This window comes from Plectropomus leopardus, chromosome 4 (genome assembly GCF_008729295.1).
Source record: "Plectropomus leopardus isolate mb chromosome 4, YSFRI_Pleo_2.0, whole genome shotgun sequence".
Lineage (NCBI taxonomy): Eukaryota > Metazoa > Chordata > Actinopteri > Perciformes > Serranidae > Plectropomus > Plectropomus leopardus.
Genome location: NC_056466.1, coordinates 19,623,087 through 19,638,529, shown reverse-complemented (window position 1 = coordinate 19,638,529; position 15,443 = coordinate 19,623,087). Strand labels below are relative to the sequence as shown.

General features: G+C 39.8%; 1 protein-coding gene across 1 annotated transcript in view; it reads right to left on the bottom strand.

The window, feature by feature from the left end:
• Positions 1 to 15,443, bottom strand: part of myo15ab (myosin XVAb) — a 75,430-nt gene that overhangs the window by 44,728 nt on the left and 15,259 nt on the right. The window contains 16 exon segments of the mRNA XM_042484602.1: positions 168 to 249; positions 376 to 408; positions 507 to 591; positions 2,917 to 3,092; positions 3,234 to 3,351; positions 5,358 to 5,482; positions 5,602 to 5,647; positions 7,936 to 8,087; positions 8,492 to 8,569; positions 10,615 to 10,740; positions 11,310 to 11,441; positions 13,407 to 13,502; positions 13,605 to 13,728; positions 14,037 to 14,095; positions 14,186 to 14,299; positions 14,484 to 14,645. Of these exon segments, the coding sequence (XP_042340536.1) occupies positions 168 to 249; positions 376 to 408; positions 507 to 591; positions 2,917 to 3,092; positions 3,234 to 3,351; positions 5,358 to 5,482; positions 5,602 to 5,647; positions 7,936 to 8,087; positions 8,492 to 8,569; positions 10,615 to 10,740; positions 11,310 to 11,441; positions 13,407 to 13,502; positions 13,605 to 13,728; positions 14,037 to 14,095; positions 14,186 to 14,299; positions 14,484 to 14,645 (1,708 nt within the window).

The window sequence follows — 15,443 nt, the reverse complement described above, 5'->3', positions numbered from 1 at the left end:
CAGCAGGCCAGGTGTCATCACAGAAATACTACGGTAAATATTGTTAAACCCACCTGCAAACAAGGTGGAACACATCTGTTGATGGAAGTTTATTTATAGCACGGACGGACTGCAGATCAGTGTGCTGTATATATAGTCTGTGTGTGTGTGTGTGTATGTGTGTGCACCTGAGGCCGCCTGCAGCAGAACTGCCAGCTCAGCAGGGATAGGCAGCGTCGTTACATTCACCACTTCTCTGTTGATGCGATCCTACACACGTCGCAAACACACACATATGCAAACACTTACATTACACACCGATGCTGCATCTCCATCTTTTTCTTCAAAATGTGTCTCCTCTCCCTCTCACGCACTTTATTTCACACCCTCACTCACCTCCTCTGCCTTCCTTGCAGGCTCCACCACTGTCTGACAGAAAAGAAAACAGCATCTCACTTCACACATTTGTTTATTTTTTTTTATTCATCTTTCAAACACAAATACTGTAAATGACACAGTGTGCATACCCTCATGTAACGCTGGCGGTTGACAATGAGCAGCACAGTGGAGCGAAGCCGGATGAGGTACTTCCTCCTCAGAGCGAACTTTTTTCTGTTCAGGAAAAGATGGGTAATTTATGCAGATACAGACAGAGTAGAGGGAAAGAGCAAGATGTCAAATGAATTGAAACATTTTGACGTTTTACTATGACATCAATCACTGTAATTGGAACAGACAGCACAATTGGTGTCCTGAGATTTGTGTTAATCACTCTCGTAGAGTTGATATGATATGTGATTTACCTATATTCATTAAGTTGTGACCGACGATCTCTGAAGTATCACTACAGATCTAAAAGGTTTGACCTTGCGTTTATTGCCATTTTAGTGTCATCATTAAGCAAGAAAGTGAATGATTACACATTCAAATAAAATTCAAATTTGCATCACGTCTCCAGGATTGGTCAGACCGGCAGTGAGTGATGGATGAGCACCACCTGATTCCTCTGACCCTGTCTTCTCACATAAAGGACAAAAGAAGCAGGCCGACTGTGATAAGCTTTGACCTATTTGGCTTTTGGAAACCAAACACTAAAGCCTAAATTGCCCAGCTCAAGACTGAAACTCCAGACTCACGCAGGTCAGGGTGCTGCCCATTAACGAAAGCTAAAGCTCTGAAGAGTCAACTGCCAGTAAGAGGCTGATAATGAAAGTGGTATTCAAACTGAGCACTGGGAACCAGGATGACTACCCCCAGCAAGGAAGTGGTCATAATTTCCATACCGTTGTGCATTCATCTGTTTGTGCATTTATCCGTTTGTGTGTTTGTCTGTTTATCAGCAGAATTAGAGAAAATCTACTGGCTCGATTTTCATTAAAATTGGTGAAAGGGTGTAGCATGGGGCAAGGACCCATTAACCCTTTGAAACTTGGAGTGAGATGAGTTTTCTTGTGCTACTTTCACAAGTATTTAAACTTTTGAAAATTGATGCAATTTCTTTTTAAAGAACATTGGAAAAAATGCAATGAGCAAGAAATGTTCCACATATTGCAAAATTGGATTTTTTAAAAAAAAAAAAGCATGGAAAATTTTCTTAAATTAGTCAAACTACATTTATAATTATCATAATTACATATTTTAAATCATATTGTAGAATTATAATTTTTAAGCATTTTTCCAGGTCTTGTTTGTTGTGGGGTATTTTTATAATTTAGATTTCTTTTTTTCATTTTTTTTGTTTGGGGGGTTTTCTGTTACTAATTTTTGGGTCATTTTCTTGTTCCTTGTTTTTTTTTTTTTTAACAAATGTCTTGCTAATTTTTGGGTCATTTCTTGTTTCGTTGTTTATTGCTTTCTTCCCATGTTTTTGAAGGAAATCAAGCTATTTTGCTCAGGTTCCAAAGGGTTAAAGAGGCTCTATTATCTAAATTCAGGGGACTTTGAGCTATCTAGAAACATGAACCTAGTTAGTAGCTAACGGTGCTAATGCCATAAACAGCACAAGTGACAATGCTGACAGAACTGATGGTGTTAACAAGGGGGGAACTGGAGGATGGATGCTACGCTTCCACGGCAACCCTTTCCCAATATCAGTGGTAAGCGATGTATGAGCGCAGTGCAAATCCCCTGCAATGAGCCAGCCAATGAAATACGCACATGCATGTTTGCTGCTATACTAACTCTATGAATGTCACGTATAGAAACTTTAACTTTTTTGGAGGGGATCAGAATCACAATGTGGATACAAGAATTATTTTTTTTTACCTACATTAACATTGTGAGAAAGGGTATTTGGTCTTGGCAGAAGTCTGAGCTCTTGGAGTGCCTTCTGATTTTAAAATTAATTCATTTCTTTTTTCCCCCGTTTTTTCTTTTCTTCTTTTACTTTCTGTATTCATTGGGGGAAACAGAATAATTCAGTTTGTAAAATGCAAAAATTATCAAATAAAACAACCTAATGAGAAAAATCCTTCTTTGGTGAAGCTGTACACCACTCTGTACAGTCTGTACATATAGTTTGAAGGGGCACCCCTTTATTTTACTAATCAGCCATTAAAGGTCCGTTGTGTAGGATTAGTGGCATCTAGCGGTGAGGCTGCAGAACAGAAGCTTCTTCTGTATGGCAAGTGTTTAGGAGAACTACACTGGCTGGTACAATAAAGTGAAACACAGATGTTCCTATCTAGACCCAGTGTTTGGTTTGACTGCTCTGGGCTACTGTAGAAACAACATGGCAAACTCCATGGAAGATACCTGCTCCCTATGTACATAGAAACTTCTCTTTCTAAGGAAATGAAAATTACCAAAGACTCTTATGTTCAGGTGTTTATAAATTGATTAAAATGTATTTATAAATATTCTATTCCATTTCTGTCAATAGATGGACCTAAATCGTAGACACAAAACCTTCGAATCTGAGTTGAATTTGATTATTACCTGGCCAGGTAGCCTCTGCAGCGAGTTTCGAGCAGGATCACGCGCTGTCTCAACTTGGCAAATTTCTTTTGGATCATACACGCGCGGGTGTATCTCTGCAGCGTCATGGCAGCGATGTTTAGAACACGGTCACGCTTCCCCTCCAACAGCTGATAGAGCTCCTCTTTCAGAAAAATCTAACACACACACACACACACACACATACACACACACACACACACACACACATCTCTGTATTACAATATTTACTTCTTATGTGTGATTACTTTGACCTAAGTTTGTATTTTGTGTACGTGTATGTAACTGAGAGAGCTCACCTTGCTGACTCCCAGCTGATACGAGCCATTCTGGACCGGAGCGAGCTTGTGGAGCATGACGACACAGTTTTCTCCGTCAGCTGGAGGAGTATCCTTCAGGCAGAGCAGGGCCTTATACCTGCGCATGCCCCAACACAAACATTTTAAATGTCAGTCCAAGAATTCGGGAGTAAATGTAAACAAGGATCAGTGAAATCCAAAGCTGCAACATTTGTTATAGTTAACAAATGTTAACTATAATAGTTGATAGGGTTAATGATAGTTAACCCCAAAATCGAAAAATACATATTTTTTCCGCTTACCTGTGGTGCTATTTATAAGTCCAGATTTTTTTGGTGTGAAATGCTGAGTGTTAAAGGTGCTACTGTAGAGATGTGCGCCTTCTCTCTAATGCAATGGGGCTAGTTTGCATTGTGATGTTCAAAGTGGCTAAAAAAAAAACAGCAATGCCTCTTTACAGAAATTATGACCTGGTTACTCAACAAAATCCACAGACTATGTTGTAAGCAGTTTAATGTAGGAACTATTTTCCTTCTACTACACTACTACTGTATCATAGTGCAGAAGGAAACGTGCATCTACGCATGGACATGAGGCTAAACACTAATGGTGGCTGAGCTGTAACGTTATTTAACTCAGTGGTATTAGGTGAACTATCAGTAGATGCATGCTTCCTTCTGTGCAGTGATGTGGTTGGTGGGTATAGTTCAGTAAAAAGAAAAAAAAAAAAAAAATATATATATATTAGTGCTGGGCCGTTAACGGCGTTAACGTGCTGCGTTAACGCGGGATTCTTATCGCGCGATAATTTCCTTATCGCGCGATAAACTATTCACTAAGTTGGGTCTATACAGTGAGCAAGGCACCAATTTCACTTTGTTGTTTAAGCGCGGATGTATACCTACCTTCCGCCTTGTTCACGCGGAGGGGGCGTGAACAAGGCGGAAGCTGGTCTGCCTGAGTGACTGGAGTGATTGGCTCAAGCCGTGTCACAAAGCTGCTGACTGTTAATGGTCTTCTTCATGACCTCTAATGTAGGCCCACAGTTCAGTTAGGGTCATGTTATCAGAGGCTGCGCCCTCTGCTGTTCATTCCAGTTAGCAGGAAAAAGCTTTTTCCACATGGAGACAGAACCTGTGTTCCTAAATGTCTGTGTTTAAACAAAATAAAAAAAAGTTAAACACCAAAGTAAATCTTATGGAACATTATTTTTCTTTACCAAATATTATAGTAGAACAGCTTTCTCAAGCAGTTTGTGATGCATTTTCATCATTTAGATAGATAGATATTATTTTGAATGTCTTTGGCAAAATTCAAATCTATAATTTTAATCTAGATTAATCTAGATTAACTACAGAATTGCAGTGAGATTAATCTAGATTAAAAAAATTAATCTATGCCCAGCACTAATATATATATATATATATATATACACATGTTTTTGGTGGTTTGAGCACCACGAGCCAAGTGCCATCTAGCTTTATTTTATTTGAGGGAAGGCAGACAACACTTGGCAGCTTAAACCCAAAACAATCTAGGCTGATAAATATTACTGCAAGCAAGTGGAAAACTATGCATTTTTGATTTTAGGGTGAACTGACCGTTTAACTCAGTGTGCATGTAAAACATGGAGACCTAGGTTGAGGCTTACTGGTATTCTGGGTTTTGGTAGTTATATATTAGTTTGTATTTATAATGTGAATCTAACTGAGGGAGCAGTGCAGTTATTATGTGAATCTAATTGACTGTGAATGTTTGACTCTCAAAACTGTTTTTCTGTAACACTGTAAGTCAGACTACTTTGGCAGCCGGTGGTCAGGGGTGCTGCGAGATCAATTGGTTTCTGCTGCTTTCCTTCTGCAGGAGCTGGCAAGTGCCAGATGGCTATTTCAGCATGGAGAAATTGGTGTGTGAATTGTACTCCTGCCAGAAAAAGCCAATCATTCAAGCAATCTCTTTTTTTTCTTTCTTCTTTATTACAATCTGAAGGTCGTGAGTTGTAAGAGGAGCAGATATAATTATTTTTAGAAAAGGAAGCTGAACCATATTTGATCTTACATGGCTCAATTAGACATTACATCTCTCCCTAAACAGGCTAAAAGTGAAGATTGTTAGGTAACCGACCTTGATAGGAAGCTGTGAAAGGGCAGTCTTATTGGGTAACCGTCCTTCCTGATGTGGATGGTCTCCATGATGCCAGAGTAATGTAGCTGAATGTTGACCAGCTCCATGTCAAACACTCCTGGCTCCTACACAATCATACACATAATACACATAAGCTGCATGCTACAGATAAATTCAAATGTAAAAAAAAAAAAAAGAAATAAACACTGCAAACCTGCACACATCATCCAACTTGCAAATATACCTTATGATGATTTGGCTTGATGCATCGCACAAAATAAGGGTTACACCTGTCACAGATAGATGAGAACGAACGGATGGATGAATGAATGTATGATTTGATGAAAGTTTATTACATTAATTCTTTGCAAGGAGGTCACCTTTACACCTGAGAGGAAACTAAGGGAAATCAACTTGGTAAGAAATCGGTAGAGCAAGACATGCTTTTACAGTTCAAGAAACAGATTATCAGTTTAAGACTAAAAGACCTCCAGAGGCCTCCACTCTGTTTTTATCTGTAAGAGACGTGACTGAGCTCAAATTAAGCAAATGAAATGAATCTTCACAAGATAAATAGCCCCTAAAACTGACACTGGCAGCTTATAAGAGTCTCAGAACAAATCTCTAATAATTTTAATCTATTGGTACACCAAGGCACAACACACTGTTTACTATTCGTTTACCCATTCCTGACTCCCTACTAGGGAAGGTCGTACCAGTTCTTTCACGGTTTCTTGGAGTTGATACATGTAAATGTATCAGAACCTCTCGAGCTTTGATACTTTTTGCAAAATATGTGTCAGTTTTTCCTAGAGTTGGGTACCCATTCACGTTGGGTCAAATTTCACTTGCTAAGAGCACACCTGGGTGAAAACACCGGGCTCAGACAGGAGGCGTAAGCATCACAAAGCACCCCGAAGCCAGAAAGCCGCTCGCAGAACTCCTTGGCTGGCTTCGGGGCGCTTTGTAGCAGAGACAACGAGGCTCTGCGGAGTCGCCGGGTTCAGAAAGGAGGTGAGGCGCTGCAAAATGCCCCAAACCCAGAAAGCCAGCCAAGATGCTCCATCTGCTTTCCAGTGAGCTGAAACTTTCACTGCAGTGCGGATCATTTCATTCTAACAAGTCTATTATCGTTTCAGTTGTATTTATCAATAGCCTTGTATCATTGCTGTTTGTGATCATGTTTTTTAAATTAAGTATTTACTCCACATATTTGTCAGTTGTGTCTTAACAGAGAGTGAGCAAGACTATAGGCACACGCACACGCGCGCACACACGCACAAAAACATATACACACACACAAACAAGCAGAAAGACAGACAGGTGTGCTATGTGTGATTTGAAAAGGATGAGAATCACTTGTTGATTGAAGCTTGTCAAAAAATGACATTGTTATTATTAAAGAGAGAGTAAAGTACTGCAAAAAGTATCATTGGGTACTGGTAATTAACTTGAAGTACAACAACCAGTATCGGTATTTTTTCAAATGCGAACAGTACCCAACCCTAGTTTCTCTGAGACACTCTCACTCTTCATGTATAAGTTTACATTAATAAAAATGAAATCTTTTTTTTCAATGCATTGATTCAGCATCCCACTCATATGTTGGTAGGCAATATAAACCCAAAAAATGTTATTCTACTTTGAGAGAACATTTGTCTGGTTCATTATGTGTAAATTGCAGACTGTCTGGACTGGAGTGGGATTCTTATTTACTTTACATAGCAAGTATACATGAATAAATGTTAATGTGGAAATGTATAATGGCTGAAATATATGGGATGTGGCACAAACATGTCTGCCGCAGCATGCCTGTGGCAAAGTGCCTCCATTATAATCAGCTGAAGCTGCTACACTGATTACTGCTCTCTATTTGTTTTTACACTGATGCTCTCTTTCCTGGCTCTCACAACAGGTAAAAACTACACAGAACTGTGTAAGAAAACGAGGACAGAGGCAATTTGATGCAGCAGAGCAACCTTGTGTGTTTTTACATTTCACATTAAAATAAATCAATCAAATCAATGCATCTTGTTATTAAAACGATCAAGTTAATTAATTCAGTACCAGTTAATATTATTCACGCTTCCAAACCCTGCATAACTAACTGCATTATCATTTGGCAAAACTCAATATGCACACAGTGCAGCTGGCAGCAACCACACACTACTACAAAGACTGGGTCTGGGTCGCAGGTAAAAAAAACCATGTGATGTGTCATGTCAGTGCACCTTGTATTTCAGCTGTGAGGGCACTAGAGATCGTGCATAGATATTTGATATTTAAATTAGATGGGGAAGAGCAAATTCTAATACTATTCAGCAGCAAATAGGGAGCAGTTTTGGACATAATTTCGCCAGTTTCCACTGACGTTAGAAAATTTTCCCAGTGGCTAGTCGCAGTATTGCAGCGAAAAAATCCCCCACGGCCCAGAAAGCTATTCTGAATTTTTGGACCATGGAGGTTTTATATTTGTAAAACTTTCCTGAAGCCAAGAAAAACGATTTAAAAACTGATGTTAGAAACATGTTTTTTCAGGTTTCCATAATGTTCTTAATGCTAAATGTTTCACTCAAACCTTTCCATCTTCTCCACCAGCTCCTGCAGGCTGCTCTGGAACTTTGCGCTGACTGTGTTGGCCTGATAACGACGAGCCGTGCTGCTGCGCCGCACGTTAGACCTCTGCTGAGACCCAGACTCTGAGTGCTTCAAGAAGAGGCTGGATACCATCTATGTGCACACACGCATGCGCACACAAGCACACACACACACACACACACACACACATACACACACACACAAACAGGAGGAACAGGTAAGCCAAAGCATGAACAGTCAATCCTGGTGAGTCATATTTCTTTTTAGTGCAGTAGGTATTTGTGTTAAGTACACAATGAGTTTCAAACAGCTGAATGAGTAAAGCAATAGTTTCAACTTAATGTCAACTAAAAACGTATTCCAAACTGAAAACAATAATTACTACATGGGTCTCAACAGAAAAGTTAAAAGAAGAAGTCAAAACACTCTTTGCTCCACATCATCACAATGAGAGAGGAATAAAGAACAGAAAATACTGTAAATGTTGGAACAATAAGAGAGACTATGTCATCAGTCAGTGTATTTGAATTTCTCACTTTGTTCTTGCTCTGGATGAAGAGGTCTAGAACATCTTGGCGGACCGTGTCGAAGTTCTTATCCAGGAATTTGTGCACCTGCACGGCAAATCATTAGAAAGGTGTTCGGTTCAAACCAGGAATCAGAAGTTCACAAACAGAAGTATAACAGCCATATGCACATTGATACAAGTATGAAGATTTAAAGGGACAGTTCACCTCAAAATCAAAAGTGCATATTTTTTTCTTTTACCTATGGTGCTGTTACTAAGATAGTGTTGGAGATATGGGCCCGGAGAGATGTCTGCCTTCTCTTGAATAAAGTGGAACTAGATAGGACTCGGCTTGTGGTACTCAGAGCACCCAAAAAATCCATTTTAAAAACTCAGCTACAGTGCCATTTTGCAGAAATCAGGAATGGTCACTTAAGATAATCAACAGACCTTGCTGTGAGTAATTTCACGTGGGAACTATTTTCTCTCTGACAAACTACTGTACAACAGTATCACTGCACAGAAAGAGGCGTACATCTACAGCTAGTTCACGTAAAACCACTGAGTTAGGTAATGTTACAGCTCAGTTGAGGAGGATGCCATTAATGTTAAGACTTGCACTGTCACCAGCACAAGTCTCTCATCCATGAGTTGATGCATGCTTCCTTCTTACATGAAACTGCTCACAACAAGATCTAATGATTATCTTGTGTGGCGCCAACAAGCTGCTGTAGCTCAGTATCTCGCTAAGCCCACCCACTCTTCAGTGATCAAATCAAATGTGAAGAATTTGATTTAAATCCCTCTTGCAACTGTTCAGCACTTAAATGCCGTAGACTCATTGTATTTCAGGCACTTGCTGGGGTAAATTTGCTTGTTGCCTTAATACATGCACATAGAAGCTTCATTGCTGGCCTTGTCTCTGGAAAAGGATCTTACAAGTCAAAACAACTTTGACTAATGCTTAAAGAGAAATCATGAAAACACTAACAAGAGACACAGTGTCTGGATTACAGTGAATGTTTACTGTATGCTGGACAGGCCTCCAGGAAAAAGCTGTTCCCCCTTGCAGCAAATTTTTCCCAGTGGCTAGTCGCAGTATTGCAGCGAAAAAATCCCCCACGGCCCAGACAGCATTTTCCCATTAGACCACCAATGTAAAAGACACGTCTGTAAAACTGTTGACGGGAAACCTCGAACTGCAAACAAGGTCAACTATGACTCTTTCTATTCTGAATTTTTGGACCATGGTGGTTTTATATTTGTAAAACTTTCCTGGAGCCAAGAAAAGCGATTTAAAAACCAGTGACGTCATCACAATGTAGAATAACCCTGAAAATAGTATCTTAATGACACAGGCTCTCCCCACACCAGAGCTTCCATTCACAAAATCCTCCTCCCTGCAGCATTCATGAAGCCACAGGTGCACAATGGAAACTCATCCTGATTTCTCCGAAATGAATGAATTAGATGCTTCCAGGATGGTCAAAAGATAAAAATTAGGATAAAATGATGACACAAATACATATTTGAATAATATATATTCATTATATATTTGTGACCGGAAAGTATTTATTTAAATGAGGTGCATGCCCAGAGTGCTGTGATTCTTCCTTACTATGTTTTACTGGGAAATAACTAAGTATAGCTAAGGATGCTCTGGCTTCTTGCTTAACCCTTTGAGCCTTTGCTTTATTTCTTTCAAAAACATGGAAAGAAGACATTGAGCAACCGAAAAAGAAATTATATATAAAGAAATGAGCAAACTAGTACAAGAAAATATGTAATTATGTTAATTATTACAGTTTTTCCCTAGCGTTTCTTTTTGTTTTTTCCTCAATATTTTTCCTTAGCTTTTTGTAAATAATTTTCTAAATCTACAAATTTCTTGCAATATGTGGAACCAAGTTGCTGTTTGCCTTTTCTCCATGGTTTTTAAAGAAACTGCACCAATTTGCTTGGGTTCAAAGATTTAAATACTTGTAAAAGGCATCTGAAAGCAGCACGTGATGTCACTCCAGGTTTCAAAGGGTTAACTGGGACTTTAAGACAATAGAGTAGGAAATGTAAAGCCCACTTTGTTTTAATGCCATGTTGATGTTTATCTTTACTTTCCTTAAAATGCTACAAAAAAAGAAAAGTAAAATGTACCTGGTATGTGACCTTCCCAGCGTAGTGTTTCAGGGTGAACTCTGGCAGTGGCATCTTTGGCCTGGCATATAGCGGGTTGTTTCCATGGTGATAGTGGCACTTCTGAAGGAAGGTGTGGTCTGTTGCCTAGCGATGATTGGAGACGGTTAATGGTCGCTGAGCCATGGAAACTAAATCTCTATAGCACAAAAACATGTTGCCTGTGTGTGTTCGGCAGATTGCCTCAGTCAGTTACTCGTGTAACACCGTGTTCATATTTCACTCTGATCATCGGAGACACTTCGTAATACGTTTATCTCAAGAACAGCCTCTTACATTAGGAGCCCCGGGAATAATGATAACAGCAGGTAGGCAATTAAGTGAGCATGTGGGATAGTTTCATATTGATCTGGCTACAATACAGTCTCCCGCTTCATGAGAAATCCAATAAGTGAGATGTTTAACTCAATTTCCTTTTAAAACTGATGTATGAAATCTCTATATGAGTTATTGTCATCTTTTTTTTTTTTGCAAAAATATAAAAATAAATAATAAATAAATATTTAAAAGTGTCCTGCAATCTAATCTAACTTCACTGAAGTACACATGCTGTTTTATTTTGACTTTACCTTCATCAATACCAGCTGTTTATAATTAAACTATAGCAATTTCCCATAACTTTTGAAAAAAAGAGGTCAATACGTGTGTGGATGTACCTGAGGGAAACCGCATTGGTCGTCCAGTATGCGCAGTATCCCATGAGGTTTAGCAGCGATGAGGTCAAGACAGGCCTGGTTGTGGCTGAAGGGCTGCTGCTGCCACTCAATCTGCTCCCGCATGTACTCCTCCTACACACACAGCACAAAAGTTTATTAGGTTGATGTGTGTAAACTCTTCTAACTGCACTGTTGGTTGTTTTCACTGCAGCTCCAGTGTTGCTATGTCCACTATAGTTTGTGAGATTGAATAACCTGGATTTATGAGAGCTTCTATGAAATGAGTCACATTACAAACAAGACTGTGCATCTTTTAACTCCACATTTACACTTTCTGATGTTCCTGAATGTTTTCTTGCCTCCTAAATAAAAAAAAGGTGACACTGAGTTCAGATCTCTCAGATTTAAGGCTACAAACTTACATGTACTAACCAGTGTTGTAGTCAAGACCAACTAAACCGAGACAAAGTCATGGCCAAGACCAGAATGTATTGAGACCAAGACAACACCAAGACTTTGAGCGGTTGGGACCAAGTCGAGACCAAGGCCAGAGCATTGTGAGTCCCACATTGTATGATACACTCATAATAAAATGTGGACCATACATGCACTTCTCAAATTCACCTGAAAGATCCACATTCCCATGAAACACCCACCAAAAAAAACATTCCTCTTCATTCACCTCTTTCACTGCTATACTGTACATCACGTATGTATAAGTGTACCATGAGAAAAAAATCATCAGAAGTCATTGCAGAGGTGGGTTTTATGTATGAGAATTTTCAGCAAGTATTAAGGAACTGAAACTAACTTAACCATCTTTAATCAAGACTTCTTAACACTTAAGTGATATCCCTGCAGTTATCACATGTGAAGACAACTGTATATGTCTGCATTGTATCTGCGGATGAGTAACTCAAACAGGTTTAAGTCAGGAAATTTGATTTTTTGAAGAAAAGATGATTATGTAACATGCAAAAAATGTATGTATTCATAACCATAGACGCTCAATAAAAAAAAACAAAAAAACAATTATATTAAAAAAAGGGTCTCCATGCGGTTGTGATCTTGACTGGTCCTGAAATAAAACTTTTTGTGTGAGACCCAGACAAGACCGATTAAAAATATGGTTGATTCTGAGATGAGACCAAGACCTTCAAAAAGTGGTCTTGACACCAAGACGGGTCTCGAGCACTACAACACTATAACTAACCCAGTAAGCATCCATTTGATGTTTTTACTTGGTGTTACATGTAGCAGTTGCTTTAACAGTTTCAATTTTTGTCAGATTTTAAATGAAATTAGTTTTGAAGGTGAGGATGCATCCCTATGAGTGTCTTTCCTTTCATCCTGTGTCAAAAAAATGATTACGTGCATGTATATGGCCAAGAAGCTGGCTTTCCACAGGAGAAATCTCTCTAGGGAAATCAGGTTTCTATAATCCTCTACCTCTTGCATTCTCGTATACGTAGAGTTTAAGAAATCAGGTTACAGTAGAAAAACTGATTGTCACCCAATTACCTCACTGCATGTGAACACACTGAATGACTGGATTGCAATTTGCAGCTAGGACCTGTTTCATGATTATACTGAGGTGTTTTCCATCCTTTTTTTTCCTTTTACTTTTTTAACCATATTTATTCTGGTTTTAACCCTTTGAAACCTGGAGTGACATTACTTTTCTTGTGGTGCTGTTAGATCCTTTTCACAAGTATTTAAACCTTTGAACCCTGAGCACATTAGTGGTATTTCTTTCAAAAACATACAAAAAAGGCTAAGCTAAGGAAAAATGTCATGGTGAAAAAGAAAAAAAAGCTAAGGAAAAACTTTATTTACAATTCAATATTATAAAATTATGTTACAAAATTATTATATTTTTAAGAGCACTTTTTCAGTTGTTTTTTTAACAGATCTCAGAAATTGTTGTATTTTGTACTAATTTCTTGCTAATTTTTCTTTTTTCTTTGCTCTTTGCCTTCTTCCCATGTTTGTGAAAGAAATCAAGCCAAATTGCTCAAGTTTTCAAAGGCTTAACTTACATGTCTTGTGACAAAACACAGTTATGTGAATGAAAATATTAAGTTTAGTTTCCCTGACCTGCTCCTCCTGGAAGATGACCCTGTTAAAGAAGAACTGCAAAGTTTCATTGGCGTAGTTGATGCACAGCTGCTCAAAACTGTTCACCTGTAGCTCCTGGAGGGGAAACAGAGGAGACATTTGTTGGAGTTAACACTTGTCTGCTCAGCCTCATCAGCACTGTAACATTATTGAGCGAGATCATTTTTTTGAGTTAACCTCAAATCCATATATGTCCAAAATGGAGATGGAGAGCGCTTCGTTGCGAGGGTAGACCCGTCCGTTGATGCGCTCTGTCAGCCAACTAAACAGCAGCGAGTACAGGATCTTGGCAACGGCATCTCTATGAAAAACACACAATAAGGTTTCTATGGAAACAGAAAACCCGGTTCCTATGGAAACAGAGGACATCTGAAAAATCTCTCCCCCAGCCCTGACGTCCTTTGTCCTCACATGCCTCTACCAAAGATTGGGAGAGAATATCAAAGACACTTCGCTTCCTCTCAGTAGTCTCCTGGTATGAAAAAAAATTTTAAAAAATGAGGACATTAAAAAGCCTCAAACAAGACCAGGCTTTTATTCCAGGTTACTCCATGCAGAAGTGGGTGCATAGTATTTAATTTAACAGATACTATATTCAGACTCACTGACCTGGCATCCACAGCACTTTCCACTGTGAGTGGAGTGAAGATCTTCTCTCTTACTGTATCCTACGGGATCAAACACATCTGTTATCTGACAACATCTCTCTAACTGTTATAAAAAAAATACCTATATGTGTTTGTGTGTGTTCTGCTTACCGTCAGTTTGAAGGTGACAGCCTTCTGCAGGCCGTCAGGTGAGACCTGCAGCAGCTCAGCTACCACCCTGATCTCCTGCGCGCTCACCACCGACGCGACCTCCTGACCCTCAGCCTGCGGGGACGCACACCCACACGTACGGAGGCATGCACATTAATTATTGCAGTCATCTATCAACATCATCATTATCATTCAGCCGTGAAACTTAATGTAGCCTGTTTGTGTGTGTGTGTGTGTGTGTGTGTGTGTGTGTGTGTGTGTGTGTGTGTGTGTGTGTGTGTGTGTGTGACAGAGAGACCTGGTGTGGCTGGAAGTAGACATTCCCCAGATGAAGGACGGAGGACAGCAGTCTGTAGATGCCATTTTGCTCCTCTGGGGTGAAACACAGGATGTCCAGGGCATTCAGCAGACGCCTGAAGTCCTCCCCATCATCCTTCCCATCTATGGTGCAATCCCCTCCCTGCACACATGTACATGCACGCACGCATGCGTGCACGTGTGCGCACGCACGTGTGCGCGCGCGCGCACACACACACACACACACACACACACACACACACCGTTATCAACAACAACACTCTTACCCTCAGCCTGCTTAATCACAGCTCTAATTAAGGAGCAAGTTATCAGCAGCTCAGAGTCTGGTTTTTGGAGACCTCCAGGCTGTTCAACTTCTCACCTTGATGCAGTGATATACGACAGGGTGTGTCTGTGACATCACTGTTGGGTGTCGTCAATGGTGCACACATATGACCACACAGATGGCAGTGATACGCTACGTTTCAGCCTGGTGTTACATTTCTTCTAAAAGATGAGCCGCATGTGCTTGTAGTAACCACCACCAATTACAGTGTGATTAGTCAAGGATCCGTAATCAGCAGCGGCATGTGCAACGTGTTGCTTTGTGTTTCATCACATCTCATGAAGTGGTGCAAAGAAATCCAAGAGAGCAACCCAGCTCAATGTTGGTAACAAAGGCTGCAGGAACAGGGATACTCTAGTAGGGCTGCATATCATTTCAGAAGTTACGATACCAGCAGCAATACCACTACCAGTACCTTTACAGTGATACTGATACCAATAGAGTGCTTTATTTGATACCTTTTTTTGATTATATCCCTTGATTCACTAAAACTTGGCTAACTCCTGCACAGCACGATCAACCAGGCAGCTCCTTCACTATATGACGATCTTATAGAGCAGAGGACTCTGGCGAGAGACTGAGAGGAGGACTGTGCTTTATGGTGAGTAAGACTGG